Source organism: Lepus europaeus, chromosome 9 (genome assembly GCF_033115175.1).
Source record: "Lepus europaeus isolate LE1 chromosome 9, mLepTim1.pri, whole genome shotgun sequence".
In the NCBI taxonomy this organism is placed as follows: domain Eukaryota; kingdom Metazoa; phylum Chordata; class Mammalia; order Lagomorpha; family Leporidae; genus Lepus; species Lepus europaeus.
Window position 1 is genome coordinate 31,328,655 of NC_084835.1, and position 24,481 is coordinate 31,353,135.

Consider the following 24,481-nt stretch of genomic DNA (forward strand, 5'->3'; position numbering starts at 1 on the left):
CCACTGAACTCCCTGGCCACAGCACAGAGCTGGCCTGGAAGAGGGGCAACCGGGACAGGATCGGTGCCCCGACCGGGACTAGAACCCGGTGTGCCGGCGCCGCAAGGCGGAGGATTAGCCTAGTGAGCCGCGGCGCCGGCTAGAAATTTAAAAATAATATAAATCACTTGCTGCTTTTAAAAAGGAATGGGAAGGGGCTGGCGCCATGGCTCACTTGGTTAATCCTTCGCCTGCGGCGCCGGCATCCCATATGGGTGCCAGGTTCTAGTCCCGGTTACTCCTCTTCCACTCCAGCTCTCTGCTGTGGCCTGGGCACAGGGCAGTGGAAGATGGCCCAAGTGCTTGGGCCCCTGCACTCTCATGGGAGATCAAGAAGAAGCACCTGGCTCCTGGCTTTGGATCGGAGCAGCGCTAGCTGTAGCGGCCATTTGGGGAGTGAACCAACAGAACAAAGACCTTTCTCTCTGTCTCTCTCTCTCACTGTCTAACTTTATCTGTCAAATTAAAAAAAAAAATACTGTCAGAAAATTAAAAAAATTTGGAATAGGTATTGTGGCACACTGGGTTAAGCTACAGGTGATATGCCCATATGCCACATCAAAGTACCTGGTTGAGTCCTTGGCCTCCTGCTAATGACACGCTGAGATGTAGAAGATGATGGCTCAAGCATCCATACACATATCGTTCCTAGCTCCTTGCTTCAGCCTGGCCCAGCCTTGGCAGTTGCAGGGATTTGGGGAAGGAAACTATAGATGGAAGATCTCTCTGTCATTTTGCTTTTCCAATAAATAAATAATTTTTTAAAAAAGAGAAATACAAGATAAAACAATGTTGTAACTTTAAAAAAGAAATAAAAGAAATGCCATATCCATAAATTTCATTAGCTATGCATATTTTCCAAGTATTCCAACCCCACTCAGAAATAACACAAGATATCTAAGTGCTTTAAATTCCAAGGCCTTTAATTCAGTTTCAGTAATGACCATATATGCCTTCACAAATCCTGTTTTTCACCATAAAGAGAAGGCACTAGGCATTACAGAATACCCTTAAAGCAGTGATTCCTTCCGATGCTGGTGGAGAGAAAACATTACATGGCAGGGTTTAGATATTAACAAAGTCTTCTAAAAAAAAAATACAACTCTGAAAATCACATAAAAAAATTAAGTTCTCAGACAGTCTTCTCAGGTTCCCAATGCAATTTTAAGCTATTCTTACATGTACATAATTTGAAATTAAGAGATATACTGGCTAAGTATAATACGGTTTTCAACACATGTTAGGTTAATTAAATACAGTAAATGGGAAGACACCATTATCATGCTAATAGGCATCTTTTGCTACAATATAGCTGTGCAAAATAAACTTGAAATGATACATCCTGCAGTGGCATAATTAAAAGATACTTGATGTGATATTAACAACTTTTAAATTCTGGTCACAAACAGTATATAAATTTAAGATTATTAAAATACACATTTTTGAAAAATAATAAGATGACCATTTATACCTAAATAAAGTTTCCCAGAAAGTTATGAAATACTTTAGCATATAAAAGCAGCTGGCCCTTTTCTGGAAGGCCAACTGTTGTTTCATAAAATAACTCATATGATCCAAGGCAAATGACTCCATATTCTCTCTACAACTTTGAGGTATGCTTCAAGAGCTGTATCCATGAGAAAAGGGCACAATTAGGTATGAGACCACAGTTACCAACACAAGGAGCCTGTCTTGGGTCCAGAATGCCCTTGAGAGTTACATCAACAGATAATAAGAGAAAGCTTCTGAAGCCATTTCTTTTATAACTACACACAACTCAATTTGGCTATTTGGAGAATAATCCAAGACATAGCTATTCAGATATGTGTTACGTCATGTGTGCCTACACTAAATAGTGGCTTCTGTGGGACACTTTTTTTCAAACACAAACCACACAACTTTACACCAAATCACATTCTTCTGTTTTTTGGCAAGGCAGTATAAACAAAACAGAAATAAACAAAAACAACAATATCAACAATAAAACTACCTATAACAGTGATTCAGGCAAAATTCCCATGTCAAACAACAATAGGGAAAGTGTTCTGAGAAACATCAATTTAAAAGAAAAAAAACATTACCAAACAAACAATGCTGGAAGTTGTTCAGTGGTGAGGCCTGGAATGAGCACCAGGTTTGGTGCCCAAAACCCACAAATAATGCTGGAAATCAATCTTACAGTTACTCTACAAAAAGCTTATGAATGCCTTTGAATTCAGAAGAGTTCAGTTTTAAAAACAGCTGACTATGAGGTTACAATTAGAATGATCTTCGAAAAGCACTCAAACTAATTAATCTAAACAGGTTCAACTAATGAATTAATGAATGATAAGAGAAAACAAACTCTTCCATAATTAATACTGGGTGACTTCTTGCCTTTGGAGAAACTGGTAAGATAAGATTTTGAAAACATCAAAGGAAACAGTGAAATGAAAACCTGTATGACAACTGAAAAAAAAAAAAAAACTACAATGCCTACAAATTAACATGATGGACAGCAAGAAACATCTGTAAGCAATGATTACTCAGTAGAGTGCCTTATAAAATTATATAACATGATCAAGCTAAGGAAAAGCTTTAAGACTAGCAACCGGACTTTGTGAAACATACAGGACAACAAAAGGCACAACATAAGCGTCAGTCACTTCTAATTAGAGTTGGACAGCTCAGTTTTTTTCTTGTTGAGAAGACAGCCAGTGTGAATGTTATTTTTATATCCCCCTGAGTTTTAACATGATTGGGCAAAGCAGCACCAATTTTTAAAAAAATACCTGCAATGCCAGCACTGCAGTTTGGAATCACTTACACTAATACTAATGGCCCCACAGGTCTCTCATAAGAGCACTTTAGAACATGATTAAAAATATAGAAACTCCTTTTAGTGTTTCAGTATTAAAGTGGAACCACCACAGATACCCAATGTTTAAAATAATGCACTAAAAAGGTTTGTTTATACAATACAGTCTTTCCACCCTGTAGCTAGCGTTCACGGCCATTTTGCACTCCTCTGCTGCCGAGAGAGTTCCTTTGTGCGTCTGTTGAAATGTCAGTATGCTTCATGGTACACAATCCTTTTTGGCTGGAAAATCCTGGCAAATATCATGTCATGCCCGTTTTGAGCAATATGCTTTGCAGGTCCTCTGGCAATGCTAAGATAATTGCATCTATGTGTGTCCGTAACTTTTCCATAGTGTCAGGTTTCACAGGTAAATGCTCCCGATCAGCCTGCAACTTAAGAAACATTTGGGAGCATTTAAATAAATGTGAACTAACATATTATTTAAATAAACAATTTTAATGGTTTACAATTTGAAAACTTCATCTTATACCAGAATTTACAGGAACTACAGAAGCAAAGAACATGCCATTTACAATATATTACTGAGCTCAATAAAAAGCTTTCATGTAAATTCACAGATAATTCCTAGGTATACCACGTGGTATTATATATGTCAGTGTTTTTGTAGAGCTTATGAGACCCCAGGTAAATAACTTTAGAATAATATGGCATCATTATGATCTCAGGCGACCAAATGTTTCAGTCAGATCTACCAGCAACTGACCAATCACCAGTCTTCTTATTTAAGAAGTTACTTCTGCCTTAAAAACATGATTCTCAGCTCAAATTAAGGAAAATATCCTCATAGAAAAGTCAAGTCAATCTTCCATTGCTTTGGCTACATACCAGCTTATTTTTCAGCTTCAATACAAGGTCTACTATTTCTACTTCTGTGTGTTTCTGGATCCAAAGAAGTAAGTCCTAGAACAATACACAAATCCCAAATTAGTAAGTGTTCAAAATAAGACTCAAACCTCTCTATTTCAATACGTGAGGTAACAATGCAAGAATAATTCTCATGATATCCTAGCTGTTGTTAGAGAATTGTTTTGAAGGATTTATTTATTTATATGAAAGGTAGAGGAACAGAGAGAGAAAGAGAGAGAGAGAGAGAGAGAGAGATAAAGAAAGAAAGATCTTCCATCTACTGACTGAATCCTCAAATGCATAAAACAGCTGGGCCTGCACCAGGCCAAAGCCAGGAGCTTAGAACTCCACCTAGGTCTCCCACGTGGGTGCCAGGGATCCAAGTAGTTACGCCATTGTCTGCTGCCTTCCCATGTGCATTAGCAGGAAGCTGGATCAGAAGCATACAACAGCAGGAACTTGTACTGCACTCTGACATGGGATGTGGGTGTCCCAAGTAACAGTTTAACCTGCTGCACCACAATGCCCATCCCACAACTAGATAATTTGTGACATTAGCCAAAACAATTAATTGTCTAATATTTAAAAGTAAAACAAAAAGACAATTCCTTACTAAAGTAACACTTTGTATCAAGCAAGAAAAACAAAACTGCTGCTCAAATTGCAATACTAACCCCTGCCCTCACAACAGAGAGTAATTTATAAGTACTACTCACTAACAAATTGAGATAACTGAACATGAGTGTACTATTGAACATACACGTCTCATCTTCAAATAAGCTTTCCTCTGGCTTACTAATGGCCTTCATAATATTCTTTTTCTTCAAGTCACAATCAATGAGAGTTTATGATTAGAAAACTAACACTGAGGCTAGCCCACTTCAGCATTTAAAGATAAATACAAATGAAAATAAAATAATACTATCCTTTATATTACAAGTAGTTTAACTTAAAATAGTCTAATGACAAATTATAGACTATGAAAATCAGTCCAAGCATGTAAAAAATGGTAATACTACTAGAAAAGGAGAGTAAATCATACTGTAAAAATGCAGAGTTTGATTTCAAGACATATGACAGGGCAGTTATAATCAAAACAGCCTGGCACTGGTACAAAAACAGAATTGTAGACCAATCCAACAGAACAGAAACTTCAAAAATCAATCAAAGCATCTATAACCAACTTACCAATCTCCAGAGCAAGGACAGTCTCTTTAACAAATGGTGCTGGGGAAACTGGATCTACACGTGCAGAAGTATGAAACTAGACCCATGCCTTACACCTAACACAAAAATCCACTCAAAATGGATCAAAGACCTAAATCTATGACCCGATACCATCAAATTACTAGAGAATGTTGGGGAAACTCTGCAAGATATTGGTATAGGCAAAGACTTCTTGGAAAAGACCCAGAAGCACAGGTAATCAAGCCAAAACTGACAAAAGGGATTAAATCAAGGCAAGAAGTTTCTGCACCCCAAAAGAAACACTCAGCAAAGTGAAGTGGCAACTGACACAATGGGAGAAAATATATGCAAACTACAACCAATAGTTAACATCCCAAATCTATAAAGAGCTCAAGAAATTCAACAACAAAAAAACAAACAATCCAGTTAAGAAATGGGCAAAGGACTGAACAGACATTTTTCATGAGAGGAAATTCAAATGGCCAAAAGACATTTGAAAAAATGCTCAGGATTGCTAGCCAACAGGAAAATACAAATCAAAACCACAACGAGGTTTCACCTCACCCCAGTCAGAAATGCTCTCATACAGAAATCAACAAATGAAAAATGCTGGTGAGGATGTGGGAAAAAGGTACTCTGGTCCACCATTGGTGGGAATGTAAAATGCTGCAGTCACTGAAGAAGACATTATGGAGATACCTCAGAAATCTGAATATAGACCTACCACATGATCCAGCCATCCCACTTCTGGGAATTTATCCAAACCAAAAGAAATCAGCATATGAAAGAGTGATCAGTACCCCCATGTTCACTGCACAATACACAGTACACAATAGCTAAGATATGGAATCAACACAGATGCCCATCAACTGTTGACTGGATAAAGAAATTATGGTATATATATATATATATATATATATATACACTATGGAGTACTACTCAGCAATAAAAAAAATTAAATCCTGTCTTTTGCAAAAAATGGTTTCAGCTGGAAACCATTATACTTGGTGTAATAAAGCTAATCCCCAAAAGACAGATATTTCACATTTTCCCTGATCAGAGGTAACTAATAGAGTACCTGAAATGTGATGCATTGTAGTGAAGTAGACATTTTGAGATTCAATGATTGTTTACAGCTCTTATCTCTTCTGTTGAGGAAGTGATTTTTTTTTTCTCTTCATACTACTTGTTGAACCCTTTTACTTAATGTAGGGTTAACTATATGATCATCAAGTAAACTGAAATTAGATCTTTGTAAAAAATTAACAGTGAGGATGTGAGAGGGAAGAGCAGGAAGGGTTGGAGGAAGGGCAGAAGGAAGGGTAGCGGGGGAAGTGTTACTATGTTCCTAAATCTGTATATACGAAATACATGAAAGTTATATAACTTAAATAAAAATTTTTAGAAAGTGCAGAGTTAAGACTACTTGGAAGTGAATACTGACTCTGTGCAGTAGTATGCTGGTTTCTGGTTCTCCAGAAAAGTCCCTAGTTTGTAGCATTTGCCAATTTCTGATACATATTCCTACACTAGGCAATTCCAAGCGAGCTACCAACCTAAGGTCGCTAAATGCAGAGCTGGAAGAAGATGCACAGAAGCAGCTCTTCTAAGCCAACGCCAGTGAGCCCCAGCGCATTGCTGGCTCCACGTATGCAAACTTAAGCAAGTCACGTCACTTCTAAGCCACACTGCAGGTGTCCCTTAATGCAGATCATAACACACTTAGCCCAGTGCACTGTTTTGAGGACTATGAGAGACGAATTAGATAAAACACTTACAGAATCTCTGGCAAATAGTATACAGCCTGGAAAACCTAACTATTAAAGAAGTAGATATAGGTACCATTTTTCCATCCGCAAGGGCAACTGAATCTTTTTATTTTCAACAGCTGTTCATTATCATACAAACACACTTTTTTTTCTAACCTCTTCACAAAGAGCTTCTAGATGAAGTGCTTCCAATTTTTGGGTCATTTCCTTCCGCCGGGTCTTGAACCAGCCATCAAAATTTGGAGACTTAAGAAAATGCCTATAAAGTTAAATTTAAAGAGAGCAAAGTATGACTATGATTTCCTTCCTTTCCTCAACACTTTTCCTACCTACAGCTCACAGAACCAAGTTAAACAACAAAATCTTTTAAAAAGTAACTGAAGTCTTAAGTCCAGCTTTTTGTCTTCTTTTGTCTGCTTGTTTCGCTGTTGTTGAGAGGCAGAGCACCCATCCATTGGTTCGTTCTTTGCTCCTCAAATGCCTGCAATGGCCAGAGTTGCGCAGGGACAGGGCCAGAAGCCTGGAACACAATTCAGGTCTCCCACATGCATGATAGGAACCTAACTGCTAGAGCCACTGTGTCTCTGCAGTGGAAAGAAGCTGAACTCAGGAGCCAGCTGTGGTACTCAACCTCAGTTACTCTGATGTGGGACACAGGCATCTTAATTACTAGGCTAAATGCCCATCCCTATATTGTTTTCTTTTCAAATAATGCACTAGAACTGGATAAAAAAAGAGGATCAAAAAAAGACTAACCGATAAAGTCCAATCCAATCGCCTTTTATTCTTGATGTTAACTGAGGTCCAGTTTTCTCAAGCGTTTTCATAAATTCTTCTGGAAGGAACTGCCTTAATTGGGGTGGACTCTAGAAAATAGCACATAGTATATTTAGAAACTGGAAATGGATATATTCACAGCAGTTAATTACAGTTACAGAACTCAAAAAGGATTTCAATACAGTCATACCTTCCATGGAGAAATACTTTTTTGCAAAGGCATCAAACTTGCCACATACCTTTCCTAAAATTAAAAAAAAAAAAAAAAAGTAGGTGTTCTTACCAAGAGAGTCTCAAAAACATTCAAACAGATCAGGCTCTTTTTTTAAGGTTTCTAAGTGTGATATAATTTTAGACAGACAGATAGGGAGAGAGAAAGAGGGAGACAGAGGGAGGCTTTTGTCCATGGTTCCTGGCTTATAACTCCTTCCCCATGGGCAGGTTTTAGAACCGAGAATTTCTCTTCCCTAAAGTGGGTTATAGAAAACCTAATCTTCTCGCTTTTCTGACCTGGAGCTGCTGATCATAAAGAAATTCTCTGACCTACTTTGTCTGATAATAGACAATAAAACCCCCTTTTCAGAAGGGATCCACCCTCACGCCAGCAAGGAAGGAATGCTGAAGAATCTGAACAGACAGGCCTGGCTGGGTTTCCCTGGTCAGTTACCAGCAGATCATACCCCTCTGTCCAATCACATTTCTACATGGTTGTTCAGCTTCAGTCATGCTGATACAATGAAGTCTGCATAAAATAACAACAGGACAGGGTTTGAAGAGCTTCTGGATAGCTGAACATGTGGCGGTTGCTAGAGGTGGTGCTCAGAGCTCTGCACCCCTTCCCCTTTTTCTCACTCTATGCATCCCTTCTCCGATATTTTCTGTAATATCCTTTATAATAAACCAGTAACCACCAAGTATTTCCTTGAATTCTTTAGGTAGCTCAAACAAATGAATCAATGCTGAGGAGGGGTTTGTGGGAACCCTTATTGATGGCTCATCAGTCAGACGCATAAATGAAATGACCTGGAGCTTGCAATTGGCATCTGAAGTGGAGGGAGCTAGAGTTGGGAAGTGAGCCTTCAGTCTGTGGGATCCGATGCTAACGCTAGGTAGACAGTGGCAGACGTGAAGGAAAGGACACCCAGCCGGTGTCCACTCAGAGGTAACTGCTTGCTGGCAGGGAGAAGCCTCACACCTGCCGGCATCACAGAAGTCATCTGTGTTGTGAGTGCATAATAGAAAGCATTGGGTCTGACTTTGTTTATTCTACTCACCATATGCACTTTCAGTGGACATCAACAACTCCATCACTCCCCATGAGAGACACAGATAAATTTAGACTGAGCTGGGAAGTTAGATTTTCAGCAAAGATTTAACTAAATCTTGGATAATCTAAGAGACTATACTGTTTTTTAAAAAAAATGTATTTATTTGTTTGAAACGCAGGGTTAGAGACAGACAGAGTCAGAAAGAGAGAGAGAAAGAAATCTTTTAGCCGCTGGTTCACTCCTCAGATGGCAGGTATGGCTAGGGCTAGGTCAGGTTGAAGCTAGGAACCAGGAGCTTCACCCAAGTCTCCCACATGGGAGTCCCCTCAGGGACTTGGGACTACTTCCACTGTTTTCACAGGCACTTTAGCAGGGAGCTGGATTGGAAGCAGAGCAGCTGGGAGTTGAACCAGTGCCCATATGGGATGTAGACACTGTATGCAGCAGCTTAACCTGCTGCCCAACAGCACTGGCCTGGGGACCTCATATTTTAATGATAATACTTAACGTTATCAAATAACTAGATACTGAAAAATGTCCTTTACATTTTATATGCATGATTTCTTTTTTGTTCTTTTTTTTTTTTTTTTTTTTTTTTTGGACAGGCAGAGTGGACAGTGAGAGAGAGAGACAGAGAGAAAGGTCTTCCTTTTTGCCGTTGGTTCACCCTCCAATGGCCGCCCCGGCCGGCGCACTGCGCCTGGCGCACCATGCTGATCCAAAGGCAGGAGCCAGGTGCTTCTCCTGGTCTCCCATGGGGTGCAGGGCCCAAGCACTTGGGCCATCCTCCACTGCACTCCCTGGCCACAGCAGAGAGCTGGCCTGGAAGAGGGGCAACCGGGACAGAATCCGGCACCCCAACCGGGACTAGAACCTGGTGTGCCGGTGCCGCAAGGCAGAGGATTAACCTGTTGAGCCAAGGCGCCGGCCCTATATGCATGATTTCTTATAATACTTGCAATCAATGCTATGTGGCAGGCATTACTGGGAAACTGAGGTTACAAAAGACTAAGCAAACTGACCAAGGTTGTAGCCTGAACTTTAGTTCATGTCTACTTGACTTTAATCCATGCTTTTGAGCACTACAGTAAAGTCTGTTTACTTAAACAAGGAGATTTAAATTGAACAACATAAACTGACATCCACAGACAAAGAAAGAACATTTCTTCCCAAAATGTAACAGCAAAGATCTCCAAGTTGCCCAATAATATTCAGAGATAGATTATATTAACACCTACACAAAATCTACAATGAAATCTCCAGATAAGGATCATGCCATGGTACCTATATTTTAATACAAAACTCCACTGAATTTCTTAGAATAACCATATTATCTAGTCATTTATTCCATAAATATTTGAGTGCTACCATATGCCAGACTGAAGAAATGGTAATGAGCAAGACACAGTTCCTGTTATCATAGAACTACTAAAGTCTCATGGATGTGATACCAAACTGTGATCAAGAAAACTGTTTCAGGGCTGGTGTTGTGGTGCAGCAGGTTAAGCTGCTGGCTGCGATTCCAGCATCCCACATGGGCGACAGTTCGTGTCCTAGTCATTCCACTTTCAATCCAGCTTTCTCCTAATGGCCTGGGAAAAGCAGCAGAAGATGGTCGAAGTGCTTGGGCCCCTCTCTGAAACCACATGGGAGACCCGGATGAAGCTCATGGCTCCAGCCCTGGTTGTTGCAGCCATTTGGGGAGTGAACCAAGATGAAAGATCTCTTGGGGGTCTGTGCTGTGGTGTAGCGGGTGAAGCCACTGCCTGCAGTGCTGGCATCCCATATGGGTGCTGGTTTGGGTCCCAGCAGCTCCTCTTCTGATCCAGCTCTCTGCTGTGGTCTGGGAGGGCAGTGGAAGATGGTCCAGGTGCTTAGGCCCCTGCATACATGTGGGAGACCGGGAGGAGGCTCCTGGCTCCTGGCTTCGGACTGGTGCAGCTTCGGCTGCTGCGGCTGTTTGAGAAGTGAGCCGAAAGATGGAGGACCTCTCTCTCTTTCTCTCTCTCTGCCTCTGCCCTCTGTAACTCTGCCTTTCAAATAAATAAATAAATCTTTGAAGAAAAAGAAAAGAAAAGAAAAGAAAATCTTCCCTAAATATCTATCCTGTGTTTATCCTTAGCATGTTACTTAAAAAAAAAAAAAGATCTATTTCTCTGTCTTCCCCTCTCTCCCTGTAACTCTGCCTTTCAAATAAATCTTTTAAAAGAAAGAAAAACAATTTCAAAGAAGCTCTAGAACAACCTTTTTTAAACAAGCAAAATACAAGTTACATAATATTTTGTATCAATTATCTAAGATTCACACCAACTCTGAAAGGTAACTAGGGGAAGTGGAATCATCCACATTTTACATGGAAGGAAAGTGAGGGTCAGAGAGCGGAAGTGACTTAGTAAGTTGCTCAGTTAATACCAGGACAAAGACTGCAGATCTCTAGAAGGGCTCTAGTTTTAACCACTAGAAACACAAGCAGGCAGAGTACACAACTTAAAGCTTTGAAGGAAGGTAAAAATATTCATACACTTGTCAATAAACCATTAAATTAAGTAAGATATATTTGTTAACCTACTAGTGGAATGATGAAGCTTTGTGTCAGTTCCAAAAAATAGCGTCGAAGAATAACACTTTGAGCCTCAGAAGGACGTTTCTGTTGTACACCCTTAAAAGGAGAAACAATGAGGACCTACATGTATATTCTGGCATCAAGGAATACAAAACAAGAATAACTATCAAGTTTGCCTGCTTTTTTTTTTTATTTATTTATTTTTTGACAGGTAGAGTGGACAGTGAGAGAGAGAAAGAGACAGAGAGAAAGGTCTTCCTTTGCCGTTGGTTCACCCTCTAATGGCCGCCGCGGTAGCGCGCTGCGGCCGGCGCACCACGCTGTTCCGATGGCAGGAGCCAGGTGCTTCTCCTGGTCTCCCATGGGGTGCAGGGCCCAAGGACTTGGGCCATCCTCCACTGCACTCCCGGGCCACAGCAGAGAGCTGGCCTGGAAGAGGGGCAACCGGGACAGGATCGGTGCCCCGACCGGGACTAGAACCCGGTGTGCCGGCGCCGCAAGGCGGAGGATTAGCCTGTTGAGCCACGGCGCCGGCCCAGTTTGCCTGCTTTTTAAATACACATTTATACTTGACAGTAAAAAACAAAAAAAACTAGAACTTCATCTTGAAGAGACTTAATTTGAAGTTCACTATGCAACATCCTACAGAAAGAGTCCTTATAGCAAAACATAAGAGTCTTTAGCTTAGGAAACATCATTCATCCTATACTTAAAAAAACTTTAGCTCCTTTTTCAAATTTATATTTGCTATATTAATAATATTAAACTTTTTTAAAAATGTGAACTACATCCAATTCTCAGAAATTGTCAGTCTAGAAAGACTGGCACTCTTCTGTAGTTGCTGCTACTTCAGTCTCCTGATTTTTATGAAGTTTTGGTTCAAATGGAAGACATCTTTTATATATTATATATAAAGCACATATTGCCTGCCTGCCTGCACATTATACAACTGAACGAAGGACATTTAAATTACTAATTAGAGCAAGTAAATTACCTTCTGCAGTTGTCTTATGATCTCTTCATCTCTATTTAGATATGGCTTGTAAGAAGTATAAACTCCTATGAAGTAAAGAAAAGACAGTAAACAGAAAAACTCAAGTACCCAATTAAGTATGTATATTAAAATTAAGAAAGGTCAATACCAGGTTTAGAATCCAGAGTCTTTAGGTTCTTCAATTTTTTCACTTTAACCTGCTTAGGAATTTCACCTGAAGGAAGCAATATAGATATTCTCATAATTATCTTGGAATTTTATAAGATCCACAATCTGCTACTTATTACAGTTAGGGATAATACAGCTAAACTCTTCATCTTAATATAAATCAATACTTAAAAGTTTATTCCAGACATCTTAAAACTAGATAAAGGGAACACTGAATTATTATAAAAAAAGAAAGACAATAAAATTATATAAAATGGATATTTGATTTCTCAATATATGTTGATCATTACTTGACTTTTTACCTTTTAATCATTCTACTGGTAATTTAAAATCTATGTAGCAAACATTAAATTAAAAATGTATGTGCTAAATCGGAATAAAATATCCTTTAGGAGTAACTGAAATAGTGACTGTGCAGACGTAGTCTTCCCCATATTTTGCATTTGCATTATAGAATCTTACACTGCCACCAAATGGTAACAACAAGTACAACAATCACAAGACTGAGCCACGGAGTTGCACAGTCTTGCCATACATACAATAGCCCTGGTCTTCAGGTCAAGAGAAGTTACAGTTTAATAATGGTTACAACAGGCAGCAAAATACCTCAACATACACACTTAAAGTGTCATGAACATACCCAATAGACTTTTTTTACTCCTTCCAATTCCCTACTTTTCCTCTACATAAAAGAACCTAAGAATTGGGGCCAGCGCTGTGGTGCAGCGGGTTACCGCCCTTGCCTGAAGCACCGGCATCCCAAATGGGCACTGGTTCAGGACCCAGTTGCTCCACTTCCGGTCCAGCTCTCTGCTATGGCCTGGAAAAGCAGCAGAAGATGGCCCAAGTGCTTGGGCCCCTGCACCCACATGGGAGACCAGGGAGAAGCTCCTGGCTCCTAGCTTCGGATCGGCACAGTTCCGGCCGTTGCAGCCAACTGGGGAGTGAACCACTAGATGGAAGACCTCTCTCAGCTTCTCCTCTCTCTGTGTAACTCTTTCAAATAAATAAATAAATCTTAAAAAAAAAAAAGAACCTAAGAATTGAATTAGACAATACAGAGATTGTCTAATTCAAGCATCTAAATTTATAAAATATCTTTATTGAAATTGTTACATAGATTAAACTGCTATTTATGGTATACATGAGGGGATTACTGGAACAGGAAAGAATTTCATTCACAATATATATTTTTTTAAATATTAAGAGCATATTGCCATGGTAAAAGATATTTTTATAAACTTTTTACTTTGAAGTAAGATTCATCTTCCAAAAAAGTTGCAAAGTAGTAATCTGTACGTTTTTCAACTATCCTGATAAGAACTTTAAATGGACACATGGGTCAGCGCCGTGGCTCACTAGGCTAATCCTCTGCCTGTGGCACCAGCACTCCAGGTTCTAGTCCCAGTCGGGGCACCGGATTCTGTCCCAGTTGCCCCTCTTCCAGGCCAGCTCTCTGCTGTGGCCCGGGAGTGCAGTGGAGGATGGCCCAAGTGCTTGGGCCCTGCACTCGCATGGGAGACCAGGAGAAGCACCTGGCTCCTGGCTTCGGATCAGCGCAGTGTGCCAGCTGCAGCAGCCATTGGGGGGTGAACCAACAGTAAAGGAAGACCTTTCTCTCTGTCTCTCTCTCTCTCTCACTGTCCACTCTGCCTGTCAAAAAAAAAAAATTTAAAAAAAAAATGGACACATGTTGAAGAAGATAAATCATGGATACACAGATTTATTTTTTCATTGATTCTGTAAGTATTAGCAAATGCAAGGTACTTGTCCATTCAGGAATGAAACAGCTCATTTCTGATATAAAGGAGTTCATAGGCTAATAATGAAATATGACATATAAAGAGAAATGCAACACAGTAGAATACACATCAGGGTGGAATTACAAACAAGAAACTACAAGGACACACAAAAACTTTCTGGCCAAAGACATGAGAGAAATTTATTGAGGATTCTTAAAGAAGATGTCATGAGGCCAGCACTGTGACGTAGCAGGTAAAGCCACCACCTGCGGTTCCAGACCTGGCTGCTCCACTTCCCATCCAGCTCTCTGCTATGGCCTGGGAAAGCAGTAGAAGATGGCCCAAGTCCTTGGGTCCCTGCACTAGCATGAGACATCTGGAAGAAGCTCCTGGCTTCAGATCAGCCCAGCTCCAGCTGTTGCAGCCATTTGGGGAGTGAACCAGCAGAGGAAGACTCCCATCCCCTCCCCTCTCTTCTCTTCCCCTCCCCTCCCCTCCCCTCTCTCTGCCTCTCTAATTCTGCTCACATTTCCTCAAGGAAATGACAGCTCTGTAACTCTGCCTAAATAAATCTTCAAAAAAAAAAAAGTGTCATTTAAGCAATTTTAGAAAAGAAATAAAATTATCTGTGAAAAGAAGGGGAAAAGACCTTTGAAGAAAAGTGTTAAATTCAAAAGTATGAAGAGCATGTCACAAAGAGCTGTAGACAGTGGTGAAGCCAGTCACGGCCGCCACCCACTGAATGCTTGCTCTGTGCCAGGCTCTGGGCCAGGAACACTGAACAGATAACCACATTTCACCTCCAAAATAAAAGCATGTTTACAATGCCTATTTCACATTTGAACAAAACCAAGGCACAAACAAAACTTATAGTCACACAGATTGCACCAATACCAGCTTGCTGACTGCCATCATCCATGCCAACTGACGACTGCCCAGGCATACAGGTTGCTAACTCTGTCATTGCTAAGTATAGAGCAGGGACAGAGAGCACCCTTATGCTTATATACTTTACTGCACAACCTAACCCCAGAGCTGTCAACTCTTCTTTTGATTGACCATAAAAACTGTATATAGTTATGGGGTGCCATGTGACACTTCAATAAACGTAAATATGTGCAATGTTTGAATCAGGGTAAGCATATTTATCTTCTCAAACATTTATCATTTCTGTGGTAAAACACTCAGAATCCTTTCTTCTAGTGTTTTTTAAATATAAAATATATCACCATTATTGATAGTCAAGCTACAACACCTGTCACTCACTACTCCCTGGCTGGCCTTTTCCTAAACCCACCTCCTCTGGGTCTCCCCAGGCTCTGTTAACTACCATTTGGCTCTCAACTTCCACGAGAACATTTTTAGATTCCATGCACAACTGAGGTAATGTGGTATTTATCTTTTTGTGCTTGGCTTATTTCTCTTAACATAGGGACTTCCAGAGCAGTAACTTTAATTTTTTTTTTTTTATTTGACAGAGTTATAGACAGTGAGAGAGAGACAGAGAGAAAGGTCTTCCTTCCGTTGGTTCACCCCCCAAATGGCCGCTACGGACAGAGTTACGCTGATCCGAAGGCAGGAGCCAGGTGCTTCTTCCTGGTCTCCCATGCGGGTGCAGGGCCCAAGCACTTGGGCCATCCTCCATTGCCTTCCCGGGTCACAGCAGAGAGCTGGACTGGAAGAGGAGCAACTGGGACTAGAACCCGCCGCCCATATGGGATGCTGGCACCACAGGCGGAGGATTAACCAAGTGAGGAATGGCGGCAGCCACATATGCTAAGATTAGCTCAATTGTCAGAATCAGAAGCAACAATAAAGATGTCTGACATATAAGGTGGCTGAAAGACCGAAAGCACAGGCCCCAGAGGAACAGGAAGTTAAGAGTAGGATGCCACCACCCACTCTGCATTTCAACACACTCCCTGCCACAACCACAGGTCCCAGCCATAAGTGAACAGGCTGCTACGCAGGGCTGCAGTACTGCAAGGAGTTCAAAGGGGAACAGAGACCAGCGGATAAAAGGTGTGCACTGTAGAGTACAGCACTGCTCCTGGGCAGAAGCAGCGCCTGCAGCAGAGTGCGGATGGCAAGAAAGAGGCAGCCTCCAGCCCTCTGTCAAGGAAGGAAACAGGCAGGCTTGTGGGGCAGGCTGGGAGAAAAACAGAGCCCAGGAAAACTCAGCTTTCTGAAATCTTGTGGACTGATTAGCTCAGTTTTTACTCCATCAGTTTTAGTTACCTAGTCTCATGTTCTAATTCCCATCTTGTGGTTTTGCTTTGCAGAGTTCAGGGCAGCTTGTTAACACAAGACACTTTTTTCTTTAATACATGCATAATTAATACATACATATTTAAGATACAGATAACTAAATTTAAGTCATTTTTTGCCTCCGACTCCCAAAATCCCAAATAATATCAATGTCAAAACCATAAGGGTTTGAGTAAGTCTAATCATTAAAATACTATTTTCTTGGGCCGGCGCTGTGGCTCACTTGGTTAATCCTCCATCTGCGACGCCTGAATCCCATATAGGCACCAGGTTCTAGTCCCGGTTGCTCCTCTTCCAGTCCAGCTCTCTGCTATGGCCCAGGAAGGCAGTGGAGGATGGCCCAAGTGCTTGGGCACCTGTACCCACATCGGAGACCAGGAAGAAGTACCTGGCTCCTGGCTTCGGATCGGCGTAGCTCTGGCCATGGCGGCCATTTGGGGGGGTGAACCAATGGAAGGAAGACCTTTCTCTCTGTCTCTCTCTGTCTGTCTCCCTCTATCTGTTAAATTAATAAAAAAATATTATTTTCTACTTTCTTCTGCTTCAAGTCACAAAGGACTTGCAACTCTTCTATGTACCGCTGTTGCCAGTCACAACCCATTGTTTCCTGGAACTCACTGGGAAAGAGGCTCAGTAACAGGAAGGAGAAAAATCAACAGGAGGTTTCATGTTTCTGGACATTCAGTAAGTTCTTTGTAATGATGAAGGAATAGTGATCCATGCACGTATTTTAAAAAGAGAAACAACAAGAATGCAACCTTTGTAGCAATCTTCATCCACAAACTTCTTGTGGCCCTCATCAGGTGAGATGCATAATCAACTCTAATATCCCAGCCACCATCATTTTTGTACTGTAGCATGTAACAGATACAAAGATAATGTCATAAAAATATATTGTTTATTCAAATAAATAAAACGAATGTCAGATAGCTCTGGAAAAAAATCAAGAATGCCAGAGCACACCAGTTCAAGTCCTGGCTGCCCCTCTTCCAATGCAGATCTCTGCTATGGCCTGGGAAGGCAGAAGATGGCTCAAGTCCTTGGGCCCCTGTACCCGCATGGGAAGTCCCAGAGGAAGCTCCTGGTTCCTGGCTTCAGATTGTCGTAGCTCAGGCAGTTGCGGCCAGTTGGGGAGTGAACCAGCGAATGGAAGACCTACTTTTCTCTCTCTCTCTCTCTCTTTCTCTCTGCCTCTCCTTCTCTCTCTGTGTAACTCTGAATTTCAAATAAATAAAATAAATCTTTAAAAAACAAAGGGCAAAGAACTTGAATAGACATTTCTCCAAACAAAATATACAAGTGGGCATTGAGGACATGAAAAGACACTAACCATCAATAACCACTAGGGAAATAAAAAAAAAAATTCACAATGCAGTATCACCAAAGATCCATTAGCATGCACACTATCAAAATATAAATAACAAGGGCCAGTGCCATGGTGTAGTGGGCTAAGCCTTCACATACAGCATCAGCATCCCAAATGAGCACTGGTTCGAGTCCCAGTTGCTCTTCTTCTGATCCAGCTCTCTGATAATGGCCTGGGAAAGCAACAGAAGATAGGCGCCTGCACCCACATGGGAGACCCCAAAGAAGCTCCTGGCTTCTGAACGACCCAGCTTCAGCTGGGCAGTGGACCATCAGATGGAAGGCCCCTGTCTCTCCCTCTGTCTGTAATTCTCTCTCTCAAATAAATAAATAAAATATTAAAAAAAAAATAACAGAGGAGCCAGCAATGTGGCACAGGGGGTTAAGCCACTGCCTGCAACACTGGCATTCCATTTGAGTGCTGGTTCCAGTCCTGGCTGCTCCACTTTCAATCTCCTCTCTGTTATTGTGCCTGGCAAAGCAGCAGAAAAGATGGTCCAAGTACTTAGGTCCCTGCAACCCACATGGGAGACCCAGATGGAATTCCTAGCTCTTCCCTTCAGGAGAAAGAGAGAGACAGAGAGAGAGAAGGGGGTGGGAGGGAGGAGAGGAGGAGAGGAGGGAGGGAGGGAATATGAATCATCCAATGGTTCACTCTCCAAATGTACACAACAGCCAAGGTTGGACCAGGACAAGCCCAGGAGCCAGTAATTCCATCAGGGTCTCTACATGGGTGGCAGGACTCAAGTACTTGGGTCATCACCTGCTGCTTCCCAAGTGCATTAGCAGGAAGCTAGATAGGAAGTAGAGTAGCCAGAATTGGAATCAGGAAATCCCATATGGAATGCAGGCGTTCCCAAGAGAACCTTAATCTGCAGTGCCACATGTCCTTCAAGTTTCAATTTTGCAAGATGAAAGAGTTCTGTGGATTGACAAGTGATGGTAAGTATATTCGTATCAGTGCCAGTGTGCTTAATGCCGCTGAATTGTACATTTAAAAATGGGAGATGGCATTGTTGTGCAGTGGCTAAAGCCACTGCCTACAACAATGGCATACCATACGGGCACCAGTTTGAGTTCCTGCTGCACCACTTCTGATCCAGGTCCCTGCTAATGTGACTGGGAAAGCAGCAGAAGATGTCCCAATTGCTTGGGCCCCTGAAGCAACATGGGAGACAAGAAAGAAGCTCCTGGCTTATGGCTTCATACTGGCCCAGCTCTGGCTGTTGTAACCATTTGAGGAGTGAAAGAGCAGATGGAAGATCTCTCCGTGTGTCTCACTCTCCTTCTGTAAACTCTGCCTTTCAAATAAATAAATATTTTTAAAAAGGTAGATTTTTTTTTCTTTTTTTCTTTTCTTTTTTTTATTTGAAAGATAGAGTTAGACAGTGAGAAAGAGAGACAGAGACAAAGGTCTTCCTTCCGTTGGTTCACTCCCCAAATGGCTGCACCGATCCGAAGCCAGGAGCCAGGAGCTTCTTCCTGGTCTCCCAAGCGGGTGCAGGGGCCCAAACACTTGGGTCATCCTCCACTGCCCTCCTGGGCCACAGCAGAGAGCTGGACTGGAAGAGGAGCAACCCGGACTAGAACCCGGTGCCCATATGGGATGCCAGTGCTGTAGGCGGAGGATTAACCAAGTGAGCCACGGCGCCAGCCAGTAAATTTTCTATCACATATATTTCCACAATTTCTAAAAAGAAATGAAACTTTGATTCATGTTTATCATAGATAAACTTTGGAAACATGATGTTAAGTAAAATAAGCCATACAATAAAAGCACAAATATGTATAATTCCACAAAACATAAAAGTATGTAGAAGAGTTAAGTTCATAGAGACAGAAATTAGAAGTTACCAGGGGCTGCACGAAGGGAGCAATATATTGTTTATTGGGTAAAAAGCTTCCATTTAAGATGACTAAAAAGTACTATCAATACACTAATGATGGTTTACAACATTATGAACTGAATTATACACTTAAAAATAATAAAAATGGTGAGGACTGCTGTTGTGGCTCAGTGGGTTAAGCTGCCACCTGCAGCCTCAGCATTCCATATGAGTGCTGGTTCAAGTCATGGCTACTCCACTCTGATTCAGCTTCCTGCTAATGTACCTGAGAAAGTAGCAGAAGATGGCCCAAGTATTTGGGCCCCTGCCACCCACATGGGAGACCTGGATGAAGCTTCTCATTCTTGGCTTTGGCCTGTCCCAGTCCTGGCCATTGCAGCCATTTGGAGAGTAAACCAGCATATGAAAGATGTCTCTGTTTCTCCCTCTCTCTCTGTAACTCTGCCTCTCAAATAAATAAATTTTAGGGGGCCTTTGCTGTGATATAGTGAGTTAAGCCTCTGCCTACGGCACAGGCATCCCATATGGACACAAGTTCAAGTCCTGGCTGCTCCACTTCTGATCCAGCTCTCTGCTATAGCCTGGGAAAGCAGTGGAAGATGGTCCAACTCCTTGGGCCCCTGCAATCACTTCTTCCAGGAAGACCCGGAAGAAACTCCTGATTCCTGGCTTTGGTTTGGCACAGCTCCAGCCATTGCAGCCATCTAGGGAGTGAACCAGTGGATGGAAGATTTCTTTTTGCCTCTCCTCTCTCTGTAACTCCTTTTTTTTTTTTTTTTTTGAAAGGCAGAGTAGACAGTGAGAGAGAGAGAGAGACAGAGAGAAAGGTCTTCCTTTTACCGTTGGTTCACCCTTCAATGGCCGGCACATCACACTGATCCAAAGCCAGAAGCCAGGTGCTTCTCCTGGTCTCCCATGGGGTGCAGGGCCCAAGGACTTGGACCTTCCTCCACTGCACTCCCGGGCCACAGCAGAGAGCTGGCCTGGAAGAGGGGCAACTGGGACAGAATCCGGTGCCCCGACGGGGACTAGAACCTGGTGTGCCGGCGCCGCAGGCGGAGGATTAGCATATTGAACGGCGGCGCTGGCCTGTAACTTTTTCAAATAAATAAAAGAAATCTTTAAAAAAGAATAATAAAATATAGAGGGATTAATTCAACAAAAGAAACATAAGGCTTGTACAATTAAAACTATAAAACATCACAGAAAACTTAAAGATGATCTAAATAAATGGAGACATATTATGTACTCATGGGATGGAAGACTCACTATTTTTAAGACAGCAGTCCCCTTACCCCTTATTGACTGCATATTCAGTATAATCCCTACCAAAAACCAACTGGCTTTTTTATAGAAATTGACAAACTAATCCTAAAACTTATACAGAAGCACAATTACTCAGAATAGCCAACACGATTTTGAAAACCAAAAATAAAGTTAAGAGAACTTGAACTTTGTGATTTCAAAATGTACTATAAAACTGTCATAATAATGACAGCATAGTCCTGGTGAGAAGACAGACAAAGCAGCAGAACAGAAACAAGACTTCTATAATAATTGTCAGCTGAGTTTCAACAAAGGTACCAACACAATTCAATGGAAAAGTACAGTCTTTTCAATAAATGGTGTGAGGATAATTGGTGACTTTAGACCCTTACTTCATACCATACACAAAAATTAACTCAAAGTGGTCCACAGACCTAAATATAAGCACTAACACAATAAAACCTTTAGAAGAAAATTGTTGTGATCCTGGGTTAGGCAACAAGTTCTTAAAGTTCAAAAGGCCACTGCATGAAAGAAAACAAGTGATAAACTAGACATCCTCAAAAAATAAGAATTTTTCTAATTCAAAAGATTTTGAAGAAAATAAAAAGTCATATGTATCTGCAAACAGATTCGTGTGCACATACAGAAAGACCTCTTAACAATGCAATAAGATGACAAACAGCATTAACTTAAAAATGGGCATCACATTTAAATAGACATTTCACCAAAGAAAATATATAAATGACAATACATAGATGAAAATACACTCAACATCACTACTCATTAGGGAAAATCAATTAAAACTGCCATTTCAAACACACTAGAATGGCTATCATACAAATAACCCTACCAAATGCTGGCAAACATGTGAAGAAGTGGGAAACCTCATACACTCAGCAAGAATGTAAAATGGTATGCCGCTATGGAAGAGTCTGGTGGTTTCTTAAATAGGTTTATCAATGCATGCCACTCTAACCAATGATTTTCTACATAAGTTCTGTGCCCAAATCCCCAACAGAATGCCATCTTCCTCCGGAAAGAGAAAATAAACTGTAGCCTATTATATTACAAATAGTCCAGATTAGTTGGACTACATCATGAAAATAAAAGTCAAGACTAAATAACAATCTTTAAGAACTTTTCTCCTGGCTTCTCATATCTAAGACTCTACTAACCGTGCTTTCTGAACTACCACTAACAACTCAGAATACAAATGGAATGGCTGGAGGTCATGACATTTACAGAGTGCCATGCTCCAGGCACTGTGCTTAATCCTCCCAGCAAAGAATTCGAGCTTTGAAGAAACTGTTCTGTCCACCATCACATATCTGTGTTGGCCAAGCTGAAGGCCCTTGCTCTTTCCTCTATTTACAAGGCTTTTAATGATTTCAGTGAAAGACTGAGTCCAGTTTTTGTAAGATGATTTAAAATGCTACCTCTAACTTTAATACAACCATTTAGATGTATGTGTATACCATAAGGGATAGTTTATAAAATATTACTAGATAATGTTTTTTTTCTTTTTTTTTTTTTTTTGACAGGCAGAGTGGACAGTGAGAGAGAGAGACAGAGAGAAAGGTCTTCCTTTTGCCGTTGGTTCACCCTCCAATGGCCGCCGCGGTAGCGCGCTGCGGCCGGCGCACCGCGCTGATCCGATGGCAGGAGCCAGGTACTTCTCCTGGTCTCCCATGGGGTGCAGGGCCCAAGGACTTGGGCCATCCTCCACTGCACTCTCTGGCCACAGCAGAGAGCTGGCCTGGAAGAGGGGCAACCGGGACAGGATCGGTGCCCCGACCGGGACTAGAACCCGGTGTGCCGGTGCTGCAAGGCGGAGGATTAGCCTAGTGAGCCGCAGCGCCGGCCTAGATAATGTTTTAATACACCTATGTATACCAGAAGAAATAATCTTGAACAGCAAAACATCATGAAGTAATTAAAAAATAACATCAGATATTTCATATTCCAAGTATATTTCAGCACAATACTGAGAACTCTGTGCCGAGTCTAGAATAATTCTAGTATTCTATAAGGTTTTAGTCAAATAGTACTGGAGATTCCTATACTATTGAACTTTTACATATATATACACAAAACACTCATATTTGGGGAGGTTTCATTTTGTTTTGTTATAATTCAATGTTTGTAACACTGTAAGTACATTTTTGGTAGGAGGACATGATAGAGTATACATATATGAATCTGCATATTTTAATGTAAAGTTAAAATCTTCTCCTAATGCTGTTATTTTAGGTTGCTTCAAAGAAAGTTATCAAAACATTAAAAAGTAACCAAGGGATGAGAACAAAGGGGAAAGACAAACCTACTCTGCCACATTACACACTAAAATCAGAACACTCAATTTATACTGTACCTGCAGGTTTAAGGTCTCCTATTCGAATAATGTGTGGCCAGTGCTGGAGTGTTTTAGCAAAAAAAGGATTGGTTACTCCTAATATGACTGATGGCCTATATAAAAACAAAATAAAAAGAAGTGAGGAAAAGATGAACATGACATCAGTGAAGAACTGTTTACAATTCCTTCTTGCAAACAACATATAATCTTTCCTGTGACTTACAACATATTACAGACCAACCATATGCCGGGAAACACGTTTAGCTCTAGGCAGATAAAGATGAAGGGACATGGTCCTTTCAATAGCACACAGAAAGAAGGAGATACATACCCAATTATGACAACAAAAATCAGAGGACAATGAAAGTGCTATAAGATGCATGATAATCACAAAAGAGATCAGTGTCTACCAGGGAATTAAAGGACAGCCTCACCAAGGAGATGACATTTACATGAAGACATGGGGGAGTTTTTTTCACCAAGTGGATGGGGGAGGGAGAGTGAGGGTGAGGCAAGAGAATGAACAGCATGTGCAAAGCAATGAAATGAGATCACGGTCTGTTTGTGGAACTACATGTGGTTCAACATTCCTGGAGCACAAGGTGGAAAAGATGAATAGTCAGAAATAAGAGTAGATGCCGCATAGATCACAAAGTACTAAGTTTACATGCAAAGAAATTCAGATGTTATCTTATGGCAAAGGGAAGTTACTGGAAAAGCTAGTAGGAACCACATTAATATGAATGATGAAGATCACTGTAGGGGAGATCTGGAAGATGCCCTACAAGGCAGGGAGGGTTTTGGAGAAAGCAATGGTGGATATGAAAAGGGCTAGAGACAATAAGACTGGAAAAGAAGTGTGGCAAGAAGATAACAGATGTTATGAGAGATATTTTACAATGTTGAATTGGCAAAATTTCATTAAAATTTGATATGAAGCCTGGTAAGGACAAATTTATGACAGTTTAGGTTTCTGAAAATTAAAATTACTATAAAAGGAAGGGGCATGAGATCAGGGGAGAAAAGAGGCAGACAAAAAGAATTCAGTTAGAATACATTTTTGTTTCCAATGTTATTATATGATATCTAGTTGGCAGTGTGCTTTAAAAACACAGACACATACATATAGACAGACACACACATACAAACACGCACACAAATTCTG

The 24,481-nt window shown here is 41.1% G+C and overlaps 1 protein-coding gene across 1 annotated transcript in view; it reads right to left on the bottom strand.

Moving 5' to 3' along the window:
- Positions 1 to 945: 945 nt before the first annotated feature.
- The window catches only part of DENND6A (DENN domain containing 6A), an 89,757-nt gene continuing 66,221 nt past the window's right edge, over positions 946 to 24,481 (bottom strand). The window contains exons 12-20 of the mRNA XM_062201128.1: positions 23,335 to 23,429; positions 12,453 to 12,518; positions 12,305 to 12,369; positions 11,317 to 11,406; positions 7,670 to 7,723; positions 7,459 to 7,568; positions 6,859 to 6,961; positions 3,725 to 3,799; positions 946 to 3,270 (exon numbers count right to left, since the gene is read on the bottom strand). Coding sequence (XP_062057112.1) covers positions 3,139 to 3,270; positions 3,725 to 3,799; positions 6,859 to 6,961; positions 7,459 to 7,568; positions 7,670 to 7,723; positions 11,317 to 11,406; positions 12,305 to 12,369; positions 12,453 to 12,518; positions 23,335 to 23,429 — 790 coding nt within the window. The 3' untranslated portion in view covers positions 946 to 3,138. The remainder of the gene's footprint in view (positions 3,271 to 3,724; positions 3,800 to 6,858; positions 6,962 to 7,458; positions 7,569 to 7,669; positions 7,724 to 11,316; positions 11,407 to 12,304; positions 12,370 to 12,452; positions 12,519 to 23,334; positions 23,430 to 24,481) is intronic.